The 12,576-nt window shown below is 38.4% G+C and overlaps 1 protein-coding gene across 1 annotated transcript; it reads right to left on the reverse strand.

Moving 5' to 3' along the window:
- Positions 1-5,012: 5,012 nt before the first annotated feature.
- LOC118822888 (CMRF35-like molecule 1) lies at positions 5,013-12,078 on the reverse strand. The gene is made up of 4 exons (XM_036592215.1): positions 12,027-12,078; positions 9,377-9,706; positions 7,387-7,543; positions 5,013-5,151 (listed from the first exon to the last, which is right to left on the reverse strand). The coding sequence occupies exons 1-4, from the start codon at positions 12,058-12,060 to the stop codon at positions 5,013-5,015; spliced, it is 660 nt and encodes a 219-aa protein (XP_036448108.1). The 5' UTR covers positions 12,061-12,078.
- Between the last annotated feature and the right edge of the window lie 498 nt (positions 12,079-12,576).

A 12,576-nucleotide genomic window follows, 5' to 3' on the forward strand; every position in this document is an offset into this window, starting at 1 on the left:
CGCACTGAATCACTGAATCAGTGCCAGACTGAGCTCCGGATCAGTGAGTCAGATTCTCGGCTGGCTGAGCTCACCAATAAGAACCGACTCTTTCGATTCTCTAACGAGTCTTTGTTCACTGGAGCGTTGCAGCTCAAAATGAGCCGAAGTTAGCGATGTTATGACCTTTGTTTTTTTTCAAATGTGCATTGAAATATGATTTTTAAATAGATTTTTATTTCATGGAAAGCTACTCCTCGCTTGTTTAAAAAAAATGAGTTTGATGTAATTTAAAAACACTCTAAAAATTTCAAAATGTACCGTTCACTCTCCAATCCAAAATGTTCATGTATGAAAACAATGCTGCAAAAACAGCCCATATTAAAGTCCTTGTTTTTATGATGTCATAAAAACCAACATAATTACATAAAACAAATGTATAACTGGTAAAGGTTAAACATACAGTCAAAAATAAAAATAAAAAAGTAAAAAAAAAAGTAAATTTTATATAATTAATGATAAAAATAAAATGAAATAATACTAAACAATAAAATAATCATGAGAGAATTACAAATTAAAAGCACTGTGGAAAAAGTAAGTCTTAAGATTATGTTTAAAAATGTCCCTAGACCGCCCTGCCCTCAGGTTCCAGAGGTGAGGGCCAAATGTGCATGCATGTGAGGACCACAAAGATGAAGGTGTCCCATTTTTCATTTTGTCAGACAGACTGCTTTTAGAATAAAGCACAATACAAGGCAGCCCATCAGAACAGAGTCAATCCTATATATCAGTTATAAAGACACAGTAACAAAACCAGCCTGTTTAGTGCTGCATTAACATTGCGGTGTTGGACTGTCGATGGCATGTCGATGAATATTCCATTGTTTTTAATGGAACAGCGACACCACCAGTGGCAGTGTACCAAAGGCACTTTTGTCAAGAGTTGAATTTTCCCAACATTTGCTGTCAGCTGTGGATGTTTAATGATGTTGATTTTTTTCATAGCTATGGATGCCAAACGTCTCACTGTTGACATCCTGGTGCACCCAGTATTACACTGCAAAACATTAAGAGAACAGAACGTCCTCCTGCCTTTTTCCACCTTAATTTAACAATCGACACTACTAAAGCTCTCACAGCTAAAGCACAACCCTGCTGCTCTTACTGGACAAACTTTATACAAAGGAACTGAGCGTTGGCCAATCAGACTGTTGCTTGTGAAGATGCATGCACACATCTTGCAGGAGATTATTATAATAGCTGATAAAAATAGATGAGAGAAGGAGATTATTATGTTGGTTTTGGAAAACAAGTTGTAGTAGTTGTTAAAACTATGTTAGGCCATTTTAGGGCACAGAACTAGCCTATAACCAGGGGCATCGGCCTGCAGGTGATGATGGACTTATGGACCTGACTAATGACTGCCTACAATGGGGAGGCGTTCTGCAAAAGCCTCGGAAATAAATTGATTTTGGTTTCTAATTTTGATATTGTCTGTTATTATAGTAATAAACAATAGTTATGCTCTCTACTGTTGTTTCCTTGACCCACCCCCTCGCCAAAAGCAAAATGGGTTTGATCCTGTCATTAGTGGCTGTCCTCCAATTCTGACCTGATTAAAATGAAATCAAACTCAGAAACGACAGGCGCAAAGAGCGAGAAAACAATAAATGGGCAAGCAAATTCTGACCTGTTTCTTTCAGAAAACGGGTGAGCCTAAAGTACCAAACGGTACACATGTTGTAGTAACATAAGCTAGCTAGCTAGCTAACTAGCGATTATTCATATCTATGGGAATTAGCTACATTTGCAGTCATTTGTGACAAGCACAAGCTGATAAGCACAGGATTTAACTTAATGCAGCAAGTAAGCTTTTTTTTTAACAGGCAGTGAAATCATAGCTAAACAAAATTAGCCTCAGCCCAGCAGCTAACCTGCAAAACGCACACTTTTAGTTTTAGACACAGTCAGTGAGAAAAAGAGAGCAACACTTCTTCCTTTTCTGATGCAGCTGAAGAGTGTTCTAACCAATAAAGCACCTGTTAAGCAGTTTCAGTGAAAAACATAGTAATTATATTTCAATTTCAATTTTTTTTAGGTTTCCTCTTTTGAATTTTCCTCTAAATAAATTGATTGTTTTGAGCATGGACCAAGTGTAGAGGTCCAGTCTAATTTTTAGAGACCACTAAACTTGGTCTTTATTGAGGTACAGCAAGACTGATGACTTAGAGCACATTTTCCTTATTGTCAGCTGTTCAACCCCTAAATGTATACCAGCCAACCTCATAAAGTCATACAACATAATAAATACACAATATTTTTCCTTTTCTTCATTTTCTTTGGAGCGGGGGAGGGGCCTGGGGCCTAGAATTTGATGCCAAACCCCTGCCTACAACTCTCGTGTTGTAGCAACACGGCCCCAAAGCGGCCAACAGTTGGCCAGCGAAGTAATTCACTGTACTCTAAAAGGCACCAGCAACTTTTACACTGAACAGCTACTGCAGATTCTGAACATGAAATAAAAAAATGCATATGCACGGTTTGAAAATGAAAGAAAAATACTAAAAAAAGCAAAGAAAATGCCCAACATTGCACCAAAAAGGAGCACTTCTCAAATTATGGGTGCGGCATCTCACACTTGCATTGCGGTATCCTTTTGAGGAAGTGAAAATTTCCTGATTTGCATAGTCAGCCCTATTATTGTCTCAAACACATTGCCATTATATCAGAAAAGTTTAGATGTTAAGTGTATGGACCAAGCATTTTTGCCGTGATGTGTGTTTGTTTGCTTGTGTCAGTGCCCAAACATAAAAAACAAGCACATTTCATGTTGAAAGATAGAGATACTATTAGTTACAGTCGTATGCAAAAGTTCAAACACCAGTCAAATTACATGTTTTGTTAATTTTCTAAGTGAAAATAAGTTCAAGCATCCCCTACAGGGAACACACGTAAATATGCTTCTGCTCAACTTCTATTTATTTGCTGTTGCATGCATGCATAGGTGCATACCTACATACAATAAATCAGAGGTGTGGACTCGAGTCATGTGACGTGGCTTAATTTAATTACTATACAGCCACACACTATTAACATGCTGTCATTAAAAGGTGCTATTACTGTTACCATCATTTTTGGTGTTTAGTGTTGAAATGGCCTTAATATAGCTAACGAAAGCAAACTCACTTGTTTGGGATTCAAAGATTAGGACTTCGGAGTCCACTTGAGACTCACCTGTACTGACATGGCACGCTGCCAACCAGGAGATGGCATTGCAGAGAGATGCACGAAGAGGCTCATGGGAGGTGTTCGCCCTTGTTAAAAAGGGTACTGTTTATTGTTTGGTATGATATTAAAGCATTTAAAAGGTGTGTGATGTGTTATATGTGTTATTCTGTGGCAGGGGTGTGGGTGTTTGTGTATGGGCGGGGGTGTCACTGGTTGCATGAAGTGTGTGGTTGGTGACCTCCCCCACAGGTTGGCTGTATGTTATGTGCGTTTGTGCTTGCTTTGTTTAATAAAAGGGCTGTTCTCATAGCAGAATCATGGCTTCAGCTGAATCTTCCTTTGACCGCTGTTACGACATACATGTGTAATTCCAACCTCACAAGCAACTAACAATCCGTGAACTCTTTAACCTTCTGTACAGAGTTTTCAACTTTACCTCCTTCGATTGTTACTCTTAATTCTTAATTCTTACCATTTATATTTGCTCAATTAGCCTTTGAGGTGCTTTAATGGTTCTACTAGACTTCCTGACTTTCCTTATATCTCTAAATGCCTTTACTTTCAGTTATAGGCGTCTCGTGTTTGCACCTGGGTTTGCTACCTCTGCTCTATTCAGTTTCCTTTCAGGTACTTCCAGCAAGTATCTACGATTTCTCCTGTAAGTCACTCCCTCTTGAGCTTGAACCACGTAGAACATTCTGTGGTACATGAGTTTCTATCATACAACATTAGTCTGTCATTTGGTTTTAGCTCCTTTAGTTTTTTTGATCCTCTGTCATAATCATTCTGTGCATATTTGGCCTTTCATTTGTCCACAACTACACCGATCAGGCATAACATTATGACCACCCCCTTGTTTCTATGCTCATTGTCCATTTTATCAGCTCCACTTACTATATAGGTGCACTTTGTAGTTCTACAATTACAGACTGTAGTCCATCTGTTTCTCTGCATACTTTGTTAGCCCCCTTTTACCCTGTTCTTCAGTGGTCAGGACCCCCATGGACCCTCACAGAGCAGGTACTATTTGGGTGCATTTGCTTCTTCTCACAAGTCCCAATCACATTTAGTGGTGTGAGGTCTGGACTCTGGGGAGGCCAGTCCATTGTTCTGAGAACACCATCAGCTTCTTTGTATGATTTGCAAAAGTGATTTTCTCAGTAACAACTGTTTGACAGCTGTACTTGCTTTTAGACCCATAGCACTGAGTTTTCTTCCCACAGTGGAAGGCTGAATAGAAACTCTTGTGGATTTCTCAGATCTAAAGCTAGAGTAGAGTTTGATTTTCTGCTATCTTCCAAAGATGAAAGCACTATTTATCTGATGGTGACAGTTTTGGTGCTGTACCACATCTTTCTTGGTCGTTATGAGTCACACTGAACTCTTTTGAACAGTTTTGGAAACTCTTGTCCTTTTTATTGTTCTGTGTCTGTGTAATGGCATGTCTGTGTAAATCAGTTTGAAAATGCTTCCATCTACAGGACAAGCAACAGAACTCCAACTATCCATATGACTGTGTAAAAGGTTGTTTTACATACAACTGTACACAAATAAGATAAAGCGTAAATACAGCTTAATTATACCCTAAAGGCTAAATGTATGTCTTTATTAACTATAAAATAAGACCTATTGGCTCTAGTATAGCACACTTGGCTGCAGATCGAAGAGACACAATGAAATTAAAGCACAGAAATCAAAATACATCCCATAACGAAGCCAATGACTATTGGCTCTATAAGGGACAGGCAGCTATTTAGATGGACAGGTGCATAAACTGGCAAACTAAAGCAAAGATTTTCCCACAGTCAGATGTGTTTGTGAGTAAGTCTGTGTCCACTGGGTATGGCCTGTGTGCGCATGTGCACTAGACCAGTGGTGACCATCATAAGAGTGAAGAGAATCCAGCGAACGATGTCATACCACAGCGGCACTCCTGACCATGACCTGAGAAATACAGACATTGGAAGGAGTTTTTACAGTTTCCTAAAATGTATTGTTCCACACTTCATCGACTTCATCGTAGGATCTTTAACAAACTACTGAATAGTTTGCAGAGGAATTCATGCCAAGTATGATGATGAAAGAAAGCAGAAAGTCAACATGTAGCATAGGTGACTGGGGGATGGCCCACCCCCCAAGTCCTGGGGAAGTGTGTGCTCTCTTGAAGACTTACAGTGTGCTGGGTAAAGGGGTATAGCATCCCAAAGAAATAGCCAATCTACAGGGGCCAATAAGGCAGTTAGGTATTGAACTTATTTCATCACCAGATGCAGACCTGAACATTACATTGGGAATGCATTGTATGCACTTCAGCTGCTCTCATGGCCCAATATGATCAGCTACCTGGGACCCTAGTTCTCATGGCCCTCCAGAACGATGCCCCTCAGGACCCAACCAACGCTCCCTTGTCACACAGAGAACCCCTCCAGGCTTTGCCAAAATGCTGCCGATACACTCCAGCAGCTTTGGAGTCTCCTCAATGCCGGCCAGAGATCCGGGAGGACCACAACAGCCTGACACTGTCGGCAGCACCTGTGAGGATGCCAGGCACCCCCTCAGGTCTGGAGCCCTCAAAGGGGGACAACAGGCTTCTAGACATTTCAAAGAGTTTGTATGGTGGAACTGGTAAGCAGTTGCTTCTCTTGGACAAGGGGGGGGGGGCTTTTGGCTCCCATGATGCTTTGCTCATGCTTAACTAGGCTGTATTTAGTTTTTAAAGTGGGTAAGTAAAGGCTTTTAATTGCTTTTTCAAGTATGTGATGTTTTTTAGAGTTTATGTGAACTCTAAACATTAACATAACCTCCAGTGGAATTCTGTAGCAGGTTACAGCTGTACCTCCGGCTGTTGTGTCAATTCTAAATAAAGCTTTGTCATAGACACAATCTTAGAGTTGTCCAAGCTTCTTCTGTGCACCCTCCATGCTACAATATCATAGCTGTCTCAAAGCTATTTACTTGAAAAGAGGATAAAAGTTAAACGCTTTTAAGTTTAAAGCACCTTAGTGTAAAAAATTGCTATGTTCACATTACTGTAATTATTGTAAGTCTCATTGCTGAATTCCAATTTCTTGCTCAGATCCCATCATTCTAACTTCATGGTTCACATTTGTGTAAGTGGGACGACTCTGTCCTGAAGCGACCCGCATGCACACATCCTAATCAGTAACGTCATGTGAATGAACCATGGACATAATGAACAACAAATCGTCCTGCAGTTCACAATTGCACGTGCACATGAGGACAGTGAGGCTCCAGGGTGTCCCAGTTCTTATTTTGCCACTCAAAGGGGTGGTAATTAACACCCTCTATGACCCCTTACTGTGGCCTTTGGTGAGGGCTGCAACAATGCAGACTCAGGAGTGGTGTATTTACACAGAATCCTTTGAGAAACAGGTGAGGACCAATCATTTTATTTATCTGAGCCATAGATACGGTCTGGCCAACATGACCAACATAAAAATGCATTTGTTTATAAATTTCACTTGTCTATGAGCTGTCTTATGCTTGTACTTTGAATTCAGATACTGTAGACAAACAAATTAGTTTATTTTACAAAAGAGTACAACCTATATGGTGCATGTGGCACAAGCGGAGCCTGCATATCGCACGAGTCTGTCCTAAATGCACCTCAGAGTCTCTTGCCTTTTAGGACACAATTTAGGGCTGGACCTCTCTAACCATCAGAACAAGTCTTTGTCCCAAAGATAATTAGCTGTGACCACCTCTCAGCTATTCATTATTAGGGAAAGACGAAGGCGAGAAAGAGCCAGATGTACTACTTTTGCAAAGTTTCCTGGCACTAATGCTGCATTTGGGTGCTCAACTGAAGGCTGTATATATCAGATGGTAAGCTAGTAGGACCACATATGACAGTGGCTCAGATCTAATTTGAAAAGACCAGATTTGTGTGTTCACACAGCTCTGAGAACATCAGATCTTTGTCACATAAATGCAAAAAAATCAGATTTGTGCAACTTTAGCCTGCTAATGTGAACATAGACTTTGTTCCAATTTTTCCAGCATTCATCATGAAATGTTTATGAAATGTAAAGCTGTTTTCAAATGGTGGTTTAGATATGACAGCGACAATGTTTAAGAACATTCTTTCTGCAACAGATGTTAGTTTAAACTTGTATGCTATTCAGACAGAAAAATTAAAATAAACAATCTTGTTCATACCTGAGAAGGAAGTTTTCCAACCGTGTTTGATTGACATGTCGTGAATGTTTTTTATATCCACTGGTTTGAGTGACAAGCGTTAAGCTGAAAACTTCCACTGCGGTCATGGTGGTTGTGATGGGTGGTGTAGTTGTCCTACAGTCATAGCTATTAAAATCTGAAAGGAGACCAGCAACACTAAAGCACATTTTCAAAATAGTACTGCATAAAAATGATCTGGTAGTATTCTAAAATCAAAATGAAATGGTCTAAGTCAGAACAAGATTTGACATGACTTGCTGGATCAGCATATTTGCAAGTGGTCAGACGTGGTTTGTTTTATGCAAATGCTAACACATGGTTACTTTTAATATTAGGCCAAAAATATAACAGCATATGCCACAATTATTATAAGTTTGGACACCACTGTAGTTGTAAAGTCTCAAAATAAATAATTAGTTTGCCCCTAATTGACTCTTTAAGACTAGTTAGGCAAGTAGTCATTAGGAATTGATAGCTGATGATAATTCCAGAATGTAATAAATTCTCTGACTCTTCAAACTGCGCTAAGACTCAAAAACCATGGGCTCATCTTAGCAGAAACTGAAACAACTGAAGCAGAAAGAGGCTTCTACAACAGGATCTAAGTGTACCTCAAAATCCACCATGAACTACTTCATAGAATACAAGTTGAGGCTTTTGGAAAGGCCCTCACAGAGCTCTGAACCAAATATCATTGAAGACCTGTGGGTATATTTTAAACACACAGCGCAAGCAAGACAGCTCAAGCTTATTGCAAAAATAGAAGCATTTTATAGGAGGAGTAGCATAAAATTCCTAAAACAGGAACAGAAAGACTCCTAGCTGGCTGCAAGCTGTGACATCTGCCAAAGAGGGTGTTAATAAGTACTGACTTAGTACAGTGGTGACAATGCCACAATTGCCATTTAAGTTTTTATTATTTTCAAATGAATCAAAGATAAAGTAACCGTGGATTAACATTTGCAGAAAAATGTTATTTTGAAAAAATAGTTTGCTGCAGAGGACATATTTATGTCTTTTCAGTTTAAAAATCAACATGATCAAATCAATATAATTTGCTCAGAGGTGGCCATACTCTTTTTATTTTACTGTATACAGTGAAAGTAAAAGGTAGGTGTTTCTACCACACTGGTCAGTGAGTGGAGGGGGCGCTCTTTAAGAGCACAGCTTCAGGATGGGCCTTTCTGTACCAGCTGTACTGCACATTAGTGCCTCTCTCACTCCTACAGAGCAGTGTCAGCGGCTGACCCCCACACGTCAGCAGAAGGGAGCCCACTGGCCACACTTTCGGTCTGCTTACAGCTTCTGAAATTCGAACCATTAATTACTGGTTTACATCATAGCTTACCAATATAAATTGATATTTAAACCATGCAAATGGTTTAATTATTAGTACAATGTACAAAATCTTTGAGATTATTATGGCATTTTAAATAGTGCTTTGAACATATAACTAAAAGAAAGTGATAAAAAGATGTGTTAAGAAAAAGAATTAAACACAATGTCACTGACACCTTTGGGAACAATTTTGTCTGTTGTTTGGGAGGACACAGCTGTAACTCTTTGTTTTTAAGACTGGGAGGATGAAATGGATGTTAAAGTGGCAGTACGATGCATGAAAGTAAAAAAGGGGAAAAATTAAGTACTGATAGATTTGATATTATACTTGATGACTTGAGGCTTTTGTGTAATTTTAAAAATATTTTGTAATACATATATATATATATATATATATATATATATATACATATAATATATATATATATATATATAATATATATACAAAACGCTGTCTCTGACTTTTGCACAGTGCTGTAGTTGACCACCTACACTCATTCCTACCACTGTCATTTGCATAACACTCGTGCGTTACAGAAACAGCACTTCATTTAGCTCTGCTCTTGAAGAAAAAGTATAGATATACAGCGTTCTAGAATATTTACTAGACAGTATACAGACTAATTCTTACCCTCTTTTACTTCAACCTGGATCTTAAACATGATATCAGCATACATCTTGTCAATTGCAGCCCAGTAGACTCCACTGTCTCCCACCTGCAGTCCGGTCATTAGAATGTGAAAGGTTCTGTAGGTCTCAGTGATCTGAACACGACTCTTGAGCTCAGCTTTGGTGAAGCCGTCAGTATCCATCAAAATCTTACAAGAGCTTTTGGACTCCCCCAAACACCAGTACTTCTTACTGAAGCGGAACTGGTTTGTGTTGTATGTGCAGGCGACATTAAACCTTCCTCCGACTGTGGCACGGACAATGGATTTGTCACACTGAAGCTGCGCACTGACTGGTAGAAAACAACAAGAAAAAAAAGCTAATTTTCAAGTAAAATTTTGTAAAAGTAAAATTAAGTGATTTAAATTTAAAATTAAATTGAGATGACAAGACAGTAACAGATGGGACTAACTACATAGACTAACTATTAGCTAAAACCAGATTTGCATAAGGCTACACTTAACAGAAGAAACATGACATTAAGAAGGGTAGTACTGCAAACTACATATGGGAAGGTTTAATCTCTTCTGCATCCCATTATCAGTGGCTCTGGCTCTATTGTTTATTTAGTGGAATTGAGGAATTAACCCTATTGAATCCAGCAGCAAGAGTCTGAGTCGACTCCAGAAAACCAGGAGTTCTGCATCAGTACTACTTATAAGTAGGACTACAGGTGTTGATTCAGTTTCCCCTGAAATTCACAGTCCCTTTCACAAATCAAGTCCTTGGGTGGTACATTCACTGAACAGAAATCAACGCCAAGCAATGCTGGAACTAAGGAAAGTGAAAGAAAGTGTCTCCCCTAAAAGCTGTCTGTGCTTCTGGATAATAAACCCCTTAAAATCCCAGGCTTATTATTCAGTAACTACAGGGTGTAATAAACTTTGGGCCTGCTAGTGCACCCTGGCCATGTAAGGGGTTAACCTAATGCAAAAATTTGGCCATCCTCCTGATTGTATCACGTTAACAACAACTGATCCATTAATAAAAAAGTTTTTTGTTGATTAACAAGGCAATATTAAAACAGCCATTATGAATAACAGATATTAGAAAGCAATAATTCTTGTTTGCATGTTGCATGCAGTTATTTTTAATCAGAATAAACAGTAAATGATTATGCCGAAAATTATTTTTGTATTGTTTGATAAGTTTAAAATCCCAGGCTTATTACATGTTAAGGCTTAAAGTTCAGTAACTATAGGGATTTGCATGCAAACTGACTGACAACCTTTTTTGAACATTTCCACTTTCTGTTCAGTGAAGGCACGTACCTGAGGACTTGCTTCATGAATGGAAAGTGAATTTGAGGGAGAAACGAATCAGATGCAAAGCTGGAACATGCTGTGCTCTTGTGCGCTCATGCATACAGTTCCAAAATGCTCTTCAAGTTAATTAAAAAGACAAACGCATCGGTCGAGCATTTTGTCAGCTACTGGGTGCTTGGATAATCATTAACATCCCTATTGTATGTTACTCGAAAGTGGCCCCAATTCCACAGCTATTTTGTAGAGTAAGGATGAGCAAATACAATAACTTGTCTTCATGTAACTGATGGATGTTCATGGACATCCAGCAAGTGGAAACAAATAATTAAAAAAAAAAATTGTGTAGAAAAAAGGGGCTGTTTGGACCTAAAATGAACTGAACTGTATCTAGCTTGTATTTCCTGTGCACCACATTATATCATAATGTAGCATTGCTAACCACAGGAATTTAGTACTGTTTGATGGATTTCTACTGTATTTGTACTGTATTTCCAAATAACACTAAGAGTAACAGAATATATATTCAGTTTATTTTCAGTCACTGACATTTATATTTTCATTTCTTTTCTGGGTTTAATTTTATTCGCTTCGTTCTCTTTGGTTCAGCACCTTGACTGATTAGCTCTTAATCACAACTCTCATTTTCAGCATTTACCAGTTTTTCAACTATATATATCCCAAAATGAGAGGATTTGCCTCTAACAAGTTTTAGTTCCTACACTCTCAGAAATTGAGGTATGAAACTGTCACTAGGGTGGTACCTTCAATGGTATATCTCAGTATCTTTAGTCAGGGAACATAATTGTACCATAATCCACTTAAATGATAAGTTGTATTGACTCCACACACCCGTCTCGTCTCCAGGCTTTTTATTTTATTGTTCTGTTTTAAATCATTAGGTTATGGAAAGGTACAAATATGTACTTTTCACCTGGAAAAACTTATATAAGGTTCACAAATGGACCTTAAAACCACTGTTGTACCTTTGAGGGTACATTTACGTTGTTTGTACCTTGATGAACAAAAAACATACCTTCACAGAACCTTTAACAGTTACAGGTTAATATATGCTAGAGGTATTTTGAAGTTCCATTGCAGTTCTACATGTTACCCAGTGAGTTTTTGGAGCTGATATTTTTACTCCTACTCCAGTTGGTTTTTCATAGCTACTTTTACTTCTGCTTGAATCAATAATACAGTAAAGTAAGCACTTAAACCTAGTTAAGGCTACTGTACCCACCTCTGATGCCAACACTGAATGCTAAAAGTACAGCCCTGAATGGCCAGCAAACATGAAATACAAGAATATAAGGATGTTTGTAATATTAATTCATAAAAGACACTTACCATGACAGAGAACCACCAGGTACAGGATCCTCATTGCGTGACTGTGTCTTGTGTGCTGGTGTGCTTGTGCATGCAGTCCTCGAAAAACAGGATGTAAAACAGAGATGGACTGTGGTTTTCAAATGACCTCCTTCAGCAGCAGTGTCCGCTTCATCACTACTTAACCTTATTTTATAGTACAGGTACAGGTATTTTATAGTATAGGTACAATATATCAGTAGTTTACTGAATAGATTATAGCTTTATCCCACACTGTCAGAATGAAGTGCACTGCACAGTTACACTGTTATTTACTACAGTATACTATATGAATGTACCCACCTTTTTTTTTTGGTAAACTGCAGTTTTGAAAAGTTGCACAAAATGGTCTATTCTGCCGAATTAGTTCAAACTATGGTCCCACAGTAAAATAAATAAATAAATAAATAAATAAATAACAATGAAAAATTCATTCAGACATTCGTAAACAGGTTATGATCTATTTATACCTAAGACATTAATTGTGATAGAAATAAGCTTAATATACACAAAATTGTCATTTATAGGGCAT

Source organism: Colossoma macropomum, unplaced genomic scaffold (assembly GCF_904425465.1).
Source record: "Colossoma macropomum unplaced genomic scaffold, Colossoma_macropomum, whole genome shotgun sequence".
Lineage (NCBI taxonomy): Eukaryota > Metazoa > Chordata > Actinopteri > Characiformes > Serrasalmidae > Colossoma > Colossoma macropomum.